The 18,847-nt window shown below is 45.5% G+C and overlaps 2 protein-coding genes across 2 annotated transcripts in view; one reads left to right on the forward strand and one right to left on the reverse strand.

Moving 5' to 3' along the window:
- Window positions 1–1,613: 1,613 nt before the first annotated feature.
- Window positions 1,614–11,405, reverse strand: LOC119375187 (uncharacterized). Its single transcript, XM_037645376.2, has 3 exons — window positions 11,387–11,405; window positions 8,539–8,671; window positions 1,614–1,919 (listed from the first exon to the last, which is right to left on the reverse strand). The coding sequence occupies exons 1-3, from the start codon at window positions 11,403–11,405 to the stop codon at window positions 1,676–1,678; spliced, it is 396 nt and encodes a 131-aa protein (XP_037501304.1). The 3' UTR covers window positions 1,614–1,675.
- Window positions 11,406–11,621: 216 nt separating this feature from the next.
- LOC119375488 (DNA polymerase theta) overlaps window positions 11,622–18,847 on the forward strand; it is a 26,129-nt gene continuing 18,903 nt past the window's right edge. The window contains exon 1 of the mRNA XM_049411191.1: window positions 11,622–11,640. Coding sequence (XP_049267148.1) covers window positions 11,622–11,640 — 19 coding nt within the window. The remainder of the gene's footprint in view (window positions 11,641–18,847) is intronic.

The raw sequence follows: 18,847 nt of genomic DNA on the forward strand, positions 1-18,847 counted from the left end.
ATCATGTACCTCGGGGAGCACTGAGTATCTTGCATAATTTAAGAAGAACAGTGGAATATCACAACATGTTCACAACACACAAGCAGCATTAGACAGACAATAAGTCATTCTTTTATTGCCACAAGAAATACATGCAGCAAGAAATACAACGCAACATAGCTTCAAGTTGGATTTTTGGGTACTGACAATTATCATCAAGCAAACTTTTAAACATACTTTGCACAGATATGGCTTTTGTTGCAGTCTTTTGTCACATTTATTTGCAATATATGCTCAAGTAAATATTCCCAATGCTTAGATAACTTGGATTATGATGTTCCGTCTTTGACATTAGAATAGGTTGAAGAACCGCTTCATGCAGTGCAATAACATTGCTATACCAGTTGGTATAAGAAGGTATGTTTTCAATAGGAATGACTTCCACCGCATTTATTATTACACATGACATACGGAATTTACTTATTAGTCATTGCTGAATATCTCGTTCTGTGGGTCAATTTTCATTTTCAGCAATGCCGCAAGTGCGCCACTTTCAAGTTTTGCAAGCATAATAACAAGCACGTACTCCTACTACGAAGGGACGCTTCGACATAGTTGAACAATAATAGACAGACTTATATTTCAAAATAAGTTTATGCATAGAGTTATCACAGAAAAGCTTGCGTATATTTAATCAGATAATATACTGATATGTGATGTTGAAAACTGGTCATGCTTTGCCTAATAAATTTTATTATGAAATTCTTCCTGCCCGATACCCGGCAAGCTCATGGAGTACCAGTTGAGAATTGCTCGAATATTTCGTTTACTGCATCCCCTTCTTGCTCAAATAGAAAGCACACTTCGCTTGAAGTCAAAGTCGTGAACTGCTAGCTTTGTCGCGAATATGTCGCAGCTAGCAAGTGAGGGGCGCTTTTGTTATGCCAATTTAACCCTTTATTTAGATGATCTTATTGAGATAGATGTGGAGAAAAATTTCTGGAGCACTACAATTTCTTGTGTAACTCCATCTAAAACAATGGAATGGAATGCAAAAACTTTGCTTGGGACTCTGTCGATAATACGGAAAAAAGCCAACAGTTTCGTGCAGCTTTGTTTTTGCCGTTTTCGGCAGCATGTGTCTGCAGCATCGTAACTACTCTGTTCCGATGCCCTCCATTTGCGTCAGTAGCTCGAACAGAGCTCCGTGAAGTTCATCGGTCGTTTCTGAACGCTGCCCAACAGGAAATGAGCGATCAACGAACGGCTCCTTGCCTCTATACGGGCTATGTATTCTTCAGGGGAGAAAAACACACGATACACATGCACATCTACACACAAAAGTCGACTAGTATATTCCGGAAAGCGCCAACCATCCTCCGACAGCAATACAGCAACGTATAAGGCATATGTCATCATTGTTTGCTGTGCTCTTGCATACAGAAAGGCTGTTAGCTTTCGCATGAGCTGATATACCACTGTATGAGCAGCGTTCCTATCAACACTCTGAGAATATTCATCGAAGAGAGGAACCATTACAAACACTCGCTTCGTCATTCCTACAATACGTTTGCCAGACAGCTCAAAAAAGAGCAGAGGAGCGAAAGTATCGAGTTCATGTGACAGTGTAGAAGGCGCGAGAGTGAGTTACCGTCGTCCGACCTCCACTAAATGCTCGACAAATTTTCGCTCATGATTAGCCGAATGTCTTCAGAATGTCGCTGAGCGGCGGCAGCAGAGACTTTGTCTTTGGCTTCTGGGTGGGCTCGATGACCGGCAAGGACTTGCAGCCCTCTCCACCCGGCCGGTACTTCGTGCACACGGCGTCCAGTATGTCTCCCGCGTACTGGTGCACGATGCCTTCGGCGTAGGTTATGTGGTCGTCAGAACAGCTACCTCGAATGGAATCCTTGACACATTGCTGGTATGTCGCGAACGTACTGAAACGAGAGGACGGCACACGATGACAAAATGCAAACAAAAATGCGAGTTCTAGGAGAATTTTTACACGTGGCATTGCACGTGTCAGCGGAAACACACAACCCATTAAAAGATCCGTTGATCAAAATATCGCTTTAGGAGAATGTTTAGGAGAAAATATCGCTTTAGGAGAGCGTTAAAAAATAATGTGGCGCGTTTCCTAAGAGAATGGTTATTCTTACTACTTCAAAAGGTTCTCTTCAAAATGCATCTTGGAATAACAGAGAGCTGAGCTAGTTGGTACGTGTTCACGATAAAAGACTGGGCATGCAAACACCGACACAAGAGAGAAGCCAAGACACCACAAACGTCTTCTCTCCTGTGTCCGTGTTTGCTCGTGCAGTCTTTTAACACGGATATTGTTTTGTTTACCGAATATCAACTTTTCCCTATTTTGAGCATGGCCAGAAGCAAATGCCTCATATGATCTTAAAAAATGGTTCACATATATTAGCGACCACGAGGAAAAAGTCGTGCCATGGTCTACCCAATTTCAGCACTATGTTTAAACTTGTGGACATGACCTAGCTAGATCATTGTTATCACCAAGAATCATTGACAGACATTCCACGACAAAAATAACCTGCTCATTATGTTAGTTTTCTGTAACGTGCCTCAAATATGGAAAATGCCCAAAATTGTTCTGAAAAGGCTGCGTGCTCACTACCTAACTAATACCACTGTTAATTTGTGTTCGATAGTGTGTCTGGATGGATATTTTCTTTATGATATTTGTTTACAGAATGGTGAATACACAAACAAGGCCTGAGAAAGAAGGGAAAAATCGCAATGAATATGCAATATAAAAAGACAACTAGTGCAATTATTAGCGCATAACGAGACCTTATGAAGTGAAGTAATGCGCAGCAAGAAAGAGTAAACAAAAAAAAAAAACACGCGCGTAGCCGCTTCAAATCTTAGCACATAACACCTTGAAATACCCAGCAATAAAGTGTATCAATGAAATAAAAATCAACCAGTAGGTCGAAGGAAAACAAGACACAGTTATACAGTATCACCCGAATTACATCACCATAACCTAACCAATACTCTCGCTGGAGTAAAAAGGCATCTTACGATGGCGTTAATAAGAGTGGGCACAGGGGCCAAAGTGTTTAAAATGCATAGAAGAGATAAAGAAGCACTGAACTGCTCAGAACAAAAAAAAAAAAAGCCTTGAGAACAATAGGTCGTCACAGAGAAGGAGAGAATTTATTAGAAAAACAGTTTTTTGCCGGTGTCTGTATACCGCTGGCATGCCATTCTGTGTAGGAATGGGGAATGGGATTGAAAGATCCAAGAAGAGAGGGAATAAAATAATAATAATAATAAGTAAAGAATATAGGCAAATATGAAATACGCAAGTGAATCTGATAGAAATATTTACAAAGAGGGTGCCAGGTAAGTTAGGGCTTTGCTATGTGCAGTAGTCAATCAATAAGGCTTTCCGACTGGGCCAATTTTCGAGGCCATCACAGCGTTTTAAAGAAAAGGCGTTATGTAGATATGTTTGGCTTGCGCTGGAGACAGAAGATCTAATTTTGTTGCCCATTAAAGGGGCACTAAAAAGAAAAAAAATCTCACTTTAATCACCGTCTCAAAATACGAGAAGCACTACTTTTGCCTCGAGAAAACACTTGGTGGGCGAGAGAATGCGCAGAAAAAGTTTACGACGCTCCTGAAGTTGGCTCTCCATTTACATGCGACTTCACACAGATTTTAAGGACGCGGGAGAGGGCCAGGACAATTTTTTATTCGTAAAACTGAACAACATCGCATTTTAAGATAGCCAGGGAGTTAACAAGTTTCGGGAAGTTTAGCTCCGTCATTGCGGCAGAAATGATAAAAACTCTTTGAGATCTGTGACGTCAAACTGACATTCGGTTGCTGGAGTTTCACCACGAAATTAAAAAAAAAGTAAATCACACCCTCAATTTTTTTCTTGCAACGAAGAAAGTATGATGAGTAAACATTAACGTTCTAAAATAATAACATATAAGTCTAACCAGATTTATTGTTTCACGTTATCATCCCTTTAAAGTTTGCCAGACTTTTCCAACACGGTGCCTGTGAACAGTTTCATATGTAGCACAACCGCAAAACTTTCTTATGCTCGCTTTTCTAGCGTGAAGTCGTGAGCAGTGTTAAGCCACACGCCGAACGTTTTGTTAATGATAGTGCTCGTAATACAGATGTCGGAACGTGCGACGCAAATTGAAACTAACAAATTGCGATAGTCCTGCCAAGTGCTTACTCTCTTGGACCGTTTTCGACGTGTGGCGTTCGTGATTAAGCATTGCAGGTGTTCCAACGAAATTTTTGTGTTAGATTTAACATTCTTAAAGGGGGTGAGCATTCTCGGCATGACGTCGATCGTCAAACTTAATATCACACAATGACCGCATGTAACAGCAGATGACATATTCTTCACGTTGATGTATTTTTGTCTCATTAAGAAATAGAACGCAGGTCAGAGTGATTTGCGAAACAGAATGTTCACATCGACAAAAAAAAAAAAAAGAAAATGCGGCCGGAAAGACAAGCAGGAAACGCGCCAACTGCCACAGACGATTTACAACCGCGGTGCTAAGCGTAGCTTGAATGACTTCGTCCCCATTGCGATTTTTTTTCCCAGCAACTTTCGTAATTTCCTTTTTCCTGCGTTTCGGGCACTGGAGTTGGTGAATCTTTTCGCAGCTGTTATTTGCCGCTCATATAACCGCGTATATCCTGCTGACAGATGCGAAGTTTTGTCAAAGAGGATACCTGAGCCTCGACGATAATATTAACGCACCTTTTAAACAAAACGAAGTTTACAAGTTCGAATGTTTACGACACCCTAATGAAGCCGTAGGTGTAAATTCCGTAATTAGTGCATCTGTTCACCTGAAAACTTTGGTGCGTTAGTCTATAATGTGCCAGAAACAAATTGTTCTGGTCACCTGTCTCTTGCAGCGTTGTCGTTAATGATTTATTGCAATAAAATATTGCAATGAAAGGCACGGTAACAGATGACACTTGATTTACCTAGGAAGGGCAGGGCAAGTTAAGTATGAGCTGAGGAAGTACTCGCAAGCTTGCCTCTCACAATGTTAATCGACATTAGCTTTGTCAGGGACGCGCTGAATCAGTATCGTTGCGCATTTTACGTTCTTGCACTTTTAAGTCGTTTGTGCAGTTACAGTACAGACCACTGTATATGGTCCAACAACTATGATTTGACGTTTTGTTCACTGTAAACCACTTTGCACCCTTAAAGCGACTTCAAGCAAACAAAACACCCTTCTGTTTAAAAGGAATGTGCAAAAAATGTGTGTGCCAGGTTTTATTCCTGTATTCCTTCCCCAAATAGCGTTTTGGTTTGCGTAAGGGAAAATGTTTCAACTAAAACACCCTTTAGGAGCTAAGGAAAGAAGTGTTAACTTTCGGAGCTCCTTTTTCTTTGTTATACACAATATTATTTACCACTAGCAGACAATTATCCCAAGGAAAGTATAGGGGATGTTGTTAGTGGTAAATGTAAGGTAAATGTGAAGAAAGAAAAGTGGACGAAAAGATAACTTGCCGCGGGCAGGGACCGAACCTGCGACCTTCGAATAACGTGTCCGATGCTCTACCAACTGAGCTACCGCGGCGGCCATCCCCCCGTCCAATTTATAGGGTATATATGTACATTTGAACGTGGGAGCGTCAGTCAGCGCCGCCAGTAGCCATGACGGCGAGTGTGGAACACTCTTGTTCTGTCTGTTGGCGTCACGCAGCACGTGAACTCATTACGAGCTGGCAGCTGACCAATAATCCCTCGTATACTACCTGAAAGCATCAAGTCTGCCAGAACGAGACCCTCGCTATGAATGAAGGAAAAAAGCGTTAATTTTAAGGGCTCCTTTTTCTTTGTTATACACAATATTAATTACCACTAACAGACAATAATGCCAAGGGAAATATACGGGGTGTTATTAGTGGTAAATGTAAGGTAAACGTGGAGAAAGAAAAGTGGACGAAAAGATAACTTGCCGCGGGCAGGGACCGAACCTGCGACCTTCGAATAACGCGTCCGATGCTCTACCAACTGAGCTACCGCGGCGGCCATCCCCCCGTCCAATTTATAGGGTATATATGTACATTTAAACGTGGGAGCGTCAGTCAGCTCCGCCAGTAGCTATGACAGCGAGTGTGGAACACTTTTTCTGCCTATCGGCGTCACGTAGCACGTGAACTTATTACGAGCTGGCAGTTGACCAATAATCCCTCGCATACTACCTGAAAGCTGCAAGTCTGCCAGAACGAGACCCTCGCTATGAATGAAGAAAAGAAGTGTTAATTTTAAGGGCTCCTTTTTAGCTAAGGATGTTATGAGTTATCCAAACACCTATGGCCGATACGACAGAGTGCCAGCTGATAATTAGCACTCGCTGAATAAAAAAGCACTGAATATTAAGGGCTTTTAATTTAACATGTCTGTATGTTTCAGGGCTGCCTACAAGCCCACTACAAATTTACGCCTGTTATGTGACTGTTTACTATTGAATTACCCAGAACAGGAATGACAGAGAGCGAAGCTAGTTGGTGCGTATTCATGTTAAAAGACAGGGCGTGCAAACAGGGACACAAGAGAGAAGTGAAAACACCACAGGTGAGTTGTTAGTCGGCGTGCGTGGTGTTTTCACTTCTCTCTTGTGTACGTGCTTGCGCGACCTGTCTTTTAAGAGGAATATCCTCACCGGGACTGAACGGTGGCTCAAGACACCATGGCTATGTATGCTAGATGGGCAGTGTATGGCTGTGTAGCGCAGATGTCTATGTAGAACTGGTGTTTTACAATGCTCTGTTGTGTGTACGGTTGGGTTAGTATGTGGCCCTTCAATGCTGACATTTATGTAACTGATTGTTCTCTGACTTGTAGCCTTTAGTTTTCTCTGTTTTTCTGTGATGAGGGTGTTGTGTGTCCTCTTCTCGTGTCCCCATTCATCGAGCACTATTTTCCCCGATGCTATGTAGCAATAATCCCAAATTTCAATCATGCTTATAAGGTTGTTTAGACGATCGTAATAAAGCAATCAGTGTAGGCTATAGGCCTATGTAATGGACCTCAGGCGGATATATGTTTCTTCTTTAGCCATCTCGCTCTATAGAAACAGTCATTAATTGTTGTATCCTTGCCTGAGACAGCGCTTCATTGGCCTAGCAATGTAACCTCAGTACCTCGAGTAAAGAGCCTCCTATAACTATATAGAAAGAAAAGCAAAGCAAATAAGGATGAAACCTATTTAGCAAAGGATGCATTCACTGACACCCTTCTTCCGCCACTAACTCTGTTTCTGTTCCGTGGTTCACAACGCTCCTGATCTAAATCAGACCCCGCTCGTGGAGTAGAATTTGACCAGCTGAGGAAGTACTCGGAAGGTTGCCTTTGAAATAGCCAATTTAATTAGCCGTCTTGCTTCTATTGCGTCTCGCACTTGCGATACTTCCGCTTAGTAAAAAAAAAATACTGAAGTGAATAGCGCTTTGAGCTGTCGCTTTGTGTCTCCAATATTGGATTTGTAACTTGCGCAGTATTCATTTGAAACAGATGCCAAGCAGTCCAATTCACCACTTGTTAAAGGGGGAATTTCGGCGTTAAACACGACGTTCAGTAGTTCAAAGCCTGACACATACGCCTCATCGTCTTGCCACGACACATTGCTCCTGCAAAAGAAGCCAACAATAATTTCTTTTATTTAAAGAAATTATGGGGTCCCCGCTACGGGCCTTTTGTGAGAATTTCTCAAGCTTATTCTCAAGCATGCATATTGAAAGAATGTAGTAACGCGATAGCGTTAAAAAGCCCATTTCGCAGAAGTTCCGATGTCGGCGTCGGCTTCGGTGCCGTAGGTTGTGAGCGAAAAGCTAGCGTTGTCCGTAAGCGAAAGTTTGGGGTAGATGCAAATAAATAAATTGTGAAAAATCTTCGGTCCGAGTGAGACTCGAAGCTAGGCCTCCTGCTTGGCAAGGAGGTGTTTTACGACGGAGCTACGCCAGTGGTTGAAACTGCTTCGCTAAAAAAAAAAAGCTCAATAAGAATTTTATGTAGTGGGAGGAGTCTCCTTAATGCATGTAATATAGCGTGGCAGAAGTGCAGGATGGCATTAGGTGTCACAACATGTGAAGTGCGCAACAAATTGGTGGTTTAACGCTGCCCAGCGACTACAGAGTGTGCAGCTGTGCAGGTGCGCTGGCACCTTACGGGCGTGTAGTGGGTACAATTCCCAAAGTAAAATTATGGCGTAGTGGGCACTTCGCAACTGTACTTGCAGGAGTCATTTTAGGATATTTTGACACCGACAAATACGAGCACAAGTGTTCTTTTTCTTGGGGCACGGTTGAAGGCGATGCGCACGGGACCCGATTACGCTATCTTGTTCTATTCTTGAAGCAACTCAAGCGTCCTGCATTGTTTTTATATTATTTTGGTATCATCCTTCTTACAGAGACATTTTTCTAAAAGCTGTTTTACTGAACGCTTCAATTAGGAATATTTGAACAATTACAGATAAATAATAAGTAATGTGATAAGTACGCAATGCAATTACTCACCAGCATGCATAGCCGATCTTGTGCTTCTGTTCGGCGACCTCGGAGCTCGTCTCCAGGATGGCAGTTATGTTTCTGTTGCACAGGTGGATTTTCGGCCCGACGGTATTCATGCACACCACGTACTTGAGGTAGTCTGCGAGAACACAGAATGTAAAAATCAATATTAAACGAAGCAAACGGGGTCGGCTATTAATATCACTCACAATATGCGCTACTTATTTCCGCTTCGCTTACTGTAGTGTAGCCTCAAAGAAGCCTATTGAGGAGTTGGTCATGTTGAAAGGTTGGGAGACACAAATTAACGTAATCGAATGGCCTGCCGCGAGAAAATGCGATGATATCCAAATTACGAAGTGGAAGTCACAGGTACCACTTTTCTTCGGCATCTTTACTGCTATGGATTCATCATTTTGTTGTACAGACCATTCAGCTAAGGTTGCCAGTTTTGGCTACTTTGCTCCAATTGGCAACTTTTAGATGCGAAGCAGCTTTTGCTCAGGGCTGTGTCTGGCGGTGATGTCCGCGCTCCACTGCGCATGCGCCTACTCTCTCTCCCACTCTCCTCCTTTACACAGTCGTAGTAGAACAGCGCCGGCGAAAACAACAGACCAGACGAGGAGAAGGACACGTAACACAAGGCGCACTAACAACTGAAAGTTTATTCGGTATCTGCACAGAATAAATACTGCCTTCACATGAATAAACAGAAGAAAGAAGGTTACAAAAGCTATGACACTGTATCACGTGGTCACTCCTACTGTGCGTGCAAAACGCAAATGTGTATTATTCATGTGAAGGCAGTATTTATTCTGTGCAGATACCGAATAAACTTTCAGTTGTTAGTGCGCCTTGTGTTACGTGTCCTTCTCGTCTGGTCTGTTGTTTTCGCCGGCGCTGTTCTACTACGATTATGAACCAACTAGCCCAAAAGTACATTTTGACCTTTACACAGGTGTTCGGTGGCTTTCTCTCCTCTCCTCCCCCGCGCTGCAGCCACGGTGCAGCCTCTCCTTCCACGTGATGTATTAGCGCCGCAGCCAAATACGGCCTGTGACCCACTCTCTCCTCTCCCTCCTCCATTTCATGTGTATATAAGCGCGTGCGCTCGGTTGGCTTCCGTCATTCTCGCTTCGCTCCCGTTCAGATGAGTTGTGACGTCAACGTCGGCGCCACTCGTTCACTCAGCGCTAACCGAAAGCAACGCACAAACGCAACGTAATGATAACACAAACACTAAATACAAACCTCACACACTAACGGAAACGCCGAGTGAACATAACGGAAACTTGGTGTGTGCCCCCAATGCTGCTTCGCATCCCCTCATGGTTCCCTTGAGTGGGAGATGGTGTAATTTTTTTAGGCCATTGGTGGCAGAAAAAACGCCTTGGCTACTTGGCTACTTTCTTCTTCTCTCAATTTTAACCAAATTGTCAATGTCGGAGGCGCTGCCGTTCTAGTATGCGGTGTGAAAACAGGGCGGCCAAGGCATGATTTTATCTCCCAAAGTTCCAGCCCCAAAACACAAAAGAAAATACTTTTGTATACCTCGCGGCGACTGGAGAAAATATGTTGCATCGGGCCTAAATTTGCAGGCCACCTATATTGCTGAACGCGACTTTAAACTGAAAGTGGATGTGAAGGGGAGAATCGGAAGCGCTTCGCATCCAGGGCGCCGCGCGCTCATTGACATTAGGAAATGGATAGCCGACGAAGTGCTTGCGTCATTTTGTTAATATCATGTACGGACTGCAACTCAGGAATATAAACTGCTCACTTCGGCATCACGCAAAACAGCATTGCGAAAATAACTAAAACTTGTGCTTCAAACCCTGCAACTGTGATTTTGAGAACATGTACTCATGCCGTGGTCATTTTATTGTTGCCACATCGCTGTTACTTCATGTCATCTTGTTTTAAGAAAAGCCACGCAATACCAGTTAAGAGTGTTATTTTTTCAACAGTGCCAGAAACTTCGTCATCCTGCTCGAAATGATCGCAAAGGTCAACAATTTATGCTTGAATCCTAGGAATTTTGATTTTGAAATGTTCAGGCTATACTGATTTATATTTTCGCCGAAAGGCTTTTGCATATGGCCGTTTAAATAAAACGTCCCAGTCTTTTTCACACACACATGGCTACTTATGATTTGTTTTGCTGGCCATGGCTAAAGTTGCCTACTTTTTGGGTAGTTTTGCCAAATTTTTGGCTGTATCTTGTCTTTTCGTCCTGAGAACCCTGCATTCAGCGTGACATATAAAGGCTAACCATGTTACTGTGAACTCGTGAGCATAATACGAGCGACATAGGCCACAGATGTGGTTCGTCCTGAAAGTAACCCCACGAAGGCTATATGTATGCTGAAAAAGTAATAATTAAAAAAAAGATTGCAATCTTGTTATCTTTTTACAATCTTGTTATCGATTAACTCCCCCCCCCCCCCCGTTCACCAGTGACTATCCGATGATTCGTAACTCCTTGAGAGTACAAGCAATTACGGCACGTATTAAGCAACGATTCCAAAATGCGTCGCAAGTACTGCACGACGTTTAACATAAACATGGACTGGATTGACGTTGCTCAAACTTCATGTGCTTTGTGGTCTCGCGTAAGTGTAAGCTCAGAGAAAGGAACGATACACGACCGAAGCTTTGTCTGTTGAGGCGATTGCACAAGCAGAGAAAGCAGCTTCAGATTACGTTTCCAAAAAGAAAATGCTATTAGCATTGAAAATTTGGGAGCTCTCGGTGAATTGTACAATTTAGTACCCCCCAGTGGGCTGACCGCACGCTTTTGAAGTGCTTGTGGTACTCATGACGTTCGCCTGGGCTTCCAGTGACGTAGCCTCACTTGCCCATTCGGCAGCCATGCTGCGTTTCTTGTAAGTTTTTAGCTATTCGCATTAAAAGTTGTCGAAACTAATTTTCAGTTGTGCCGTCAAACAATTCAGGCTTCGCGCCATAATTAACGAGTCAACGGCTAGCTGTAAAGAAGTTGGACCAGAAAAACACGGCAAAAAATACAGTTTTAGTACTCGGTTTTCAGAATTCAGCAGTCTCGGTATTTAGTGAAACATTATGTAAACATGGGCATCTACACTGAAGGCACTTCTCTCAAGTCTGTGGCTTTAAATTGTCTACAACTGGCCTGTGAAATCTTCACCTTATGGCATACACAATGGTCAGGTTAGGGTTCTTGCTGTAGATGTCATAATTAACGTGTGTGCGCACGCACGCACGCACTCTCACACACACACACACGCACATACGCGGTATATATATATATATATATATATATATATATATATATATATATATATATATATATATATATATATATATATATATACATTGTGAGCGCTGACTGTGTCGCTCATCATCTTCACTTGTGCATACACATCATCGTGATCATCATCATTGTGTTGGATCGCCGGTGTTCGGTTTTTGGTTCGCGCGCCTTTGCTGTAAATACAACAATCGTTCCGTCGTACCTGACGTCGTCTCACAAGTGGTGGAGCGTGCTGTGATTCCCACGTCCGCTTGCTCTACCGGTCACCCCTGGAGCTCCGGTCTGGTCGACGACTGTGCTTGCCAACAACATCCATGGCACAAAACGACGCACCTCCTACCGTCCCTGCCGCGCCCGCTCAGCCTGCTGGGCCACGGTACACCGTGAGTAGATCCCAGCGAGACCCTCCAGTATTTTCCGGCCTTCGCGGTAAGGACGTAGAAGAATGGCTGGACAACTACGACAGAACCAGTGCTTGTAATTATTGGGACGAGGCACACAAGCTGCGCTATGTTCCCTTTTACCTCAAGGAGGTCGCCAAGACGTGGTACCATAACCACGAAAGCGACTTTCCCGATTGGTCAGCATTCACGGTGCAGCTGCGTCAGATCTTCGGCACGTCTGCAGGACGCTCTGAGGTAGCGAAACAGAAGCTCGCTACTCGCATCCAGGGACCCGACGAATCGTACACGTCGTACATTGAAGACGTTCTGGCTCTCTGCCGCCGTGCCCAAAGTGACATGCCCGAGGCCGATCGCATTCGTCATGTACTGAAAGGCATCAACTCTATCGCCTTCAATGCTCTTGTCATCCAGAACCCAACTTCGGTTCAGGACATCATTACTACGTGCCAACGCCTGGACGCACTCCACTCAATGCGCCTTCCACACGCCTCTTGTGACTCTCGCCTTACTGGAGAACATGAACTGCGCGCCCTCATCCGCACCATCGTGAGAGAGGAACTTCACGGCATTGTTCCTGGCAGCCCAGCTACTTCATCCGTCCGCTCTCCTCCTTCTAATCTGCGGGACATCATCAAGGATGAACTGGCGTTAATGACGAGCGTCGCACGTGCCCCGTCTCCTGCGCCCTTCCATGCGCCTTCATATGCCGAAGTTGCATCACGGCCTCCGGTACCAACTCCACCTGCGCCTGCGGACGTCGTATACGACCACTTGGCCGCGATGGCAGCCAAGGCACCAGCACAACAGCACTCCGCTCCTTGGCGCCCTGCACGCCCCATCTGTTTCTACTGTGGCATACGAGGCCATATCTCCCGCTTTTGCCGCCGGCGCCAGCAAGATGAACGACGAGGATATTCTTCCTACGAGAGAGATTTTACTCCGAGGTCCGATCCCTACGTTCCGGGACCCTACGTTCCCTCGTCACAACGCTCGCCTTCTCCTCCTCTGTCCCACGGCGACCCTCGTCCTTCCCGCTCACCCCGCCGTCGTTCACCGTCGCCCTTCCGCCGTACTTCTTCGCCCTTACGTTCTGCCCCGACACCTCTCGACAGCCACTCGGAAAACTAGAAGCTGCAGTTTTTGGAGGGGAAACTGCTCGTCGTCTAAACGCAATAATTCCTCCTGCGCGTCCTGCAAATTTACTGACTGTATGTGTGGAAGGTATTTTGGTGGACGCCCTTGTAGACACTGGAGCCGCTATCTCGGTCATTCATCGCAAATTATGCCGTCGCCTACGAAAAGTGCAAACTCCGTATGTTGGTCCGGTGTTATGTGGCGCCAATGACAATCCCATTTACCCTATTGGACAGTGCACTGTTCGTGTTCTGATCGACGGAATTCGCCATCATATTCAGCTTGCTGTACTTTCTTCGTGTGCTCACCAGATTATATTAGGCTGGGACTTCCTGTCAGCTGCTTCCGCTGTAATTTCGTGTGGCCCGCCCGTTATTCACATTACGGACACCGAGCATTCTAGTGCTTACGATTTCTCGTCGCCTCACCTTGTCGCAGCTGCGGATTTTGTACTGCCTCCAGCCCAAGAACGTATTCTCACAATCAAGTCAAGAGATACTATAGACAGTGACGCAGTGGTTGTCCCTGATCAGCGGTGTATTTTTCGAGGAATCGCATTCGCCTGTTGTCTAGTGCGGTTTTCACGTGGTCATGCCAGTCTCACCGCCTACAACACGACATCAGAGACGCAACTCCTGTCTGAGGGGTCCACTGTTGCCAGCCTTATCGACACAGCACCGGTATAAGTCGTCACTGTATCGCCTTCCTCGTCAATCGCAAAGTGTACGCCCGCGGGAGGTTCATCTAATGCTCTCAAGGCCACTTTGAGTACCGATCTGACTCCAACCCAAACCCATGACTTATTGGCCATTTTAACGAAACACCAAGCTTGTTTTGACGTTTGTTCGGATGGCTTGGGTCAAACTACGGCGGCCTCTCATCGTATCGACACAGATGGGTCTCGTATCATTCGCCGTCGCCCTTACCGTGTCTCGTCTGCAGAACGCAAGGTTATCGAGGAACAAGTCAATGACATGCTCGCACGCAACGTTATCAGACCTTCAGCAAGCCCTTGGTCTTCTCCTGTTGTCCTAGTTAAGAAAAAGGACGGGTCCGTACGATTTTGCGTTGATTACAGGGCACTAAACAAAATTACCCGGAAGGATGTATATCCTATGCCTCGGATTGACGATGCCCTTGACACCTTACAGGGCGCTGAATACTTTTCAAGCCTCGACTTGCGATCTGGCTATTGGCAGATCCCGATGCACGAGTCTGATAAAGAGAAGACCGCATTTGCTGCACCTGATGGCCTCTTCGAATTTAATGTGATGCCTTTTGGGCTTTGCAATGCCCCAGCCACATTTGAGCGAATGATCGACACGGTACTGCGGGACTTAAAATGGAAGACCTGTCTTTGTTACCTGGACGACATCGTCATCTTTTCGTCCAGCTTCTCACAACACCTAGAACGTCTAGACGAGGTACTAACGTGTCTAGCCAAAGCCGGTCTCCAGCTAAATACCAAGAAGTGTCGGTTTGCGAGCCGCAGCATCAAAGTGTTGGGTCACGTCGTCAGCAAGCTTGGTATTGAACCTGATCCTGACAAGGTGGCCGCTGTCTTGCACTTTCCTAAACCTACTACGCTAAAGGACCTTCGCAGCTTCCTCGGCTTAGCGTCGTACTTCCGCCGGTTTGTCCGTGATTTCGCCACTATCGCAGCGCCTCTTCACAAACTTCTGACCACAAGTGCATCCTTCGTTTGGACGGATGACTGTGAAGCTGCTTTCCAGACCCTCAAGCGATGCCTCACGTCCGGGCCAGTTCTTCGCCATTTCGATCCCACAGCACCTACTATCTTACACACTGACGCAAGTGGGCATGGAATCGGCGCTGTCCTGCTGCAGCTTGACCAGACTTCGCAAGAGCAAGTAGTGGCTTACGCGAGTCGCACTCTCTCTTCAGCTGAACGGAATTACACAATCACTGAACAAGAATGTCTGGCCATCGTGTGGTCTGTGCAAAAGTTTCGCCCTTATTTGTACGGCCGCCGTTTTACGATCGTGACAGACCATCATGCGCTCTGTTGGTTGTCCTCTCTGAAGAACTTGTCAGGACGCCTCGGCCGTTGGGTGCTCCGACTCCAGGAGTATGACTACATTGTCACATGCAGGTCGGGTAAGAAACACCAAGATGCCGACGCTTTGTCGCGTTGTCCGCTGTCGCAAAATAACCATGAAGCACCTACCTCCTGTGTGGCACCTCTCAGCGAAGCGACCACGCCGATGACCAGCCTTAGTCCGATTAAGTCCACTGCGCCGGCTGACTTGCTTCAGTCCGCAGACATCGCCGCGCTCCAACGTGCAGACACATACTGCCGTACAATCATCGATCGGCTCACTGGCTCATCCCGTGCTGCCAACAGCCGCTTACGACGACACCTCGCGCGTTTCAAACTTCACGATGGAGCGCTCCTTCGATACATTTACCATCCTCTCGGTAACCGATGGGTCCCAGTCATCCCTCGCTCACTTCGACTCCAAGTTTTAGAAGCCTTTCACGACGACCCGACGGCTGGCCACTTAGGTTTTCACAAAACCTACGATCGCATCAAGGCTCGCTGCTTCTGGCCTGGCCTTTCCGCTAGTGTTTCCAAGTACGTCGAGTCCTGTTCGTCATGCCAGCACCGAAAACGTTCGACATCTCTTCCCGCCGGCCCTTTACAACCTCTACCGTGCCCGTCCGCTCCCTTCGAGTTCGTGGGCATAGATTTATACGGACCTCTTCCGCCTACACCCGCCGGTCATCGCTGGATCGTTATTGCCGTAGATCACTTAACTCGCTACGCTGAGACGGCAGCTCTTCCTTCTGGTGCTGCCTCCGAAGTCGCCGACTTTGTCCTGCGTGCCATTATCTTACGCCACGGCGCCCCTCGAGTTCTCCTTAGTGACCGTGGCAAGACGTTTCTTTCTCATGTCCTCGCTGAAGTCCTACAGGCCTCTGACACCATCCATAAGACCACCTCGGCATATCACCCGCAGACAAATGTGGCGTTTTTTTTCGAAATGGGCTAAATCCAGAAACCGAGACTAGCTCAAATATTGCTCCATTGGCAAGTACATTCTCTCAACTTTCCTCTAAAAGAGAGATCGGAACGAAATGAGTCAAATACCAACAGCTACGTGTGCTCACAGATCCCGTTTCAAAACGAAATTGAGCCAGACCCATGCGCTGTATGGATCGAAATGAGTCAAATCCAGTATGCCGATAGTAGAGCGCTTCGGCGATCACGTGATTCGGCGAACGTGGAAGCCTCCGTGTGATTTCCCGCCTAGCCTGACTACTCTGCCTGTTTTCTGGTTGTTTGTGCAAGTTTTTTTTTTCTTGCCCTTTCGGAGCTGGATTATCATGGATTCTGATGGAAGTGAAGAGATCGACGAGAGATCGGTCCCGAGACGTCGACGACATCGTGAACAGAAGCAATGTCGACGCCGACGAAGCAAGAATGTGCCACTGCCCGAATTTCAATAAAGGTTTTTCAAGAATACCGCATTGAATTCCATGTTTCAATTCGAAATGAGCCAAATCCAAAGTTATCATGCTAATAATGGTGAAATCCGCTGCATATTTTTTAATTGATTGTGGCCAGAAACTTCCCCTAGCCGACATGTAAGACATATCATAGAATAGCTTTGACAGCGTTGTATTTAGTTTGCATAGCAAACTTTTGCCGTTTTCTCAAATTCTCTTTGGATGGATTTGACCCATTTCGAAAAAAAACGCCTCAAATGGTCTCATCGAGCGTTTTCACCGAACTTTGTCCGACATGATCTCTATGTATGTTCAGCCCGATCACAAGAACTGGGACACAATACTGCCTTTCGTCACGTTTGCCTACAATACGGCCATACAGCGCACTACAAGCTACAGCCCGTTTTTCCTCGTGTATGGCCGTGCACCGTCTTTTGTTCTGTACACCACCTTCTTCTCCGCGCCCTCTGTCCCATCAGCGTCCCTTCCAGAAGAGTTCGCTGCCCGCGTCGCCCGCTGCCGTGAAATTGCCCGCGCCAACACCTCTGCCATTCAGGCCAAGAGGAAAGTTCGCTGTGATGAGACACGTAGAGTTGTGTCTTTCCACCCAGGCGACGAATTGCTCCTCTGGACACCTGTTCGCACACCGGGGCTCTGTGAAAAATTCGTTCACAGATATCTGGGCCCTTACACCGTGCTTGAACGAACGTCTGCGGTGAATTACCGCGTCGCTCCTGTTAGTTCGGCTTCGGACCGCCGTCGTCGCGGTACCGAGATCACCCATGTGTCTCGCCTGAAGCCCTATATCCGGCGTTTTTACCCTTACTAAAGGGACGTCTTGCTGACCGCTTTCGTGAAGGGGGAAAATAGTGTGAGCGCTGACTGTGTCGGTCATCATCTTCACTTGTGCATACACATCATCGTGATCATCATCATTGTGTTGGATCGCCGGTGTTCGGTTTTTGGTTCGCGCGCCTTTGCTGTAAATACAAGAATCGTTCCGTCGTACCTGACGTCGTCTCACAATATATATATATATATATATATATATATATATATATATATATATATATATATATATATATATATATATATATATATATATATATATATATATATATATATATATACTGCGCTGCTCGGTTCCGGGCTGAATGGTGATATGAAGTGCAGGTGTACTTAGAAAACAAGAAAATTACATTTATTGTCGACGTTACGACCGGGGATCGGTCTTTTTCAAGAGCGGCCTCCACTCTATAAAAAAGAGAAAAAAACTATGTATATCTATATAATTCTCGCATACTTGCCTTGCAGCGCAGAGAATAAGTATACAGCATCACGATGTTAACGCAGATCAATTTTTCGCCATTGAAAGTGCGCTGATATGTTTGTCACATGAAAATCATGTCACCCTGGAGGCTGAAATTGAAATTTTGTCATTGCATTTATGGATGATAAGACGCAATGTTTCCATGGCTACTGGGGCCTTGTGGCATCATATGTAACCACCTTGTAGATAATGCGGCTCGATTTGTTCAAAATGAAGCGCCAATACTCCTATATTTTAATGTGGAGGCGCATACGTAAACTTTAGAACACCAGTCAATTTTACCTCGCATGTAGGAGATTGTTTAGGTCTATTTATGCAAAACTTTTTCACAGCAATAACTTCTCAGCAATAAACGGAAAGATTTTTTATTGACACTTCGAAATTACCGTTTTCTTGACATCGTGTTTAAAACTATATGTGGCAGAAGTAAAAGAACTTTGCAGTATCGTTATTTATTTTACTTCAATTATTGACAATGGATTATTGTTGCAGTGCTGTAGGCGAGAGTTCGGTCGCGCGTAGCATCTCGTCGAGTATTTAGGTTACTCTGCTGATCACCAAAGGTCGTTTATACTAACTCAATCCGTGATTACGGGGCTGCAGGTAACGACACGTATCTCACGGCGTGTTGCAACACCGCCGTGTTGGCTGTTGGTCAGGCCAACCTAACTCATGCCGCCGTCC

This window comes from Rhipicephalus sanguineus, chromosome 11, assembly GCF_013339695.2.
Source record: "Rhipicephalus sanguineus isolate Rsan-2018 chromosome 11, BIME_Rsan_1.4, whole genome shotgun sequence".
NCBI classification, from domain to species: domain Eukaryota; kingdom Metazoa; phylum Arthropoda; class Arachnida; order Ixodida; family Ixodidae; genus Rhipicephalus; species Rhipicephalus sanguineus.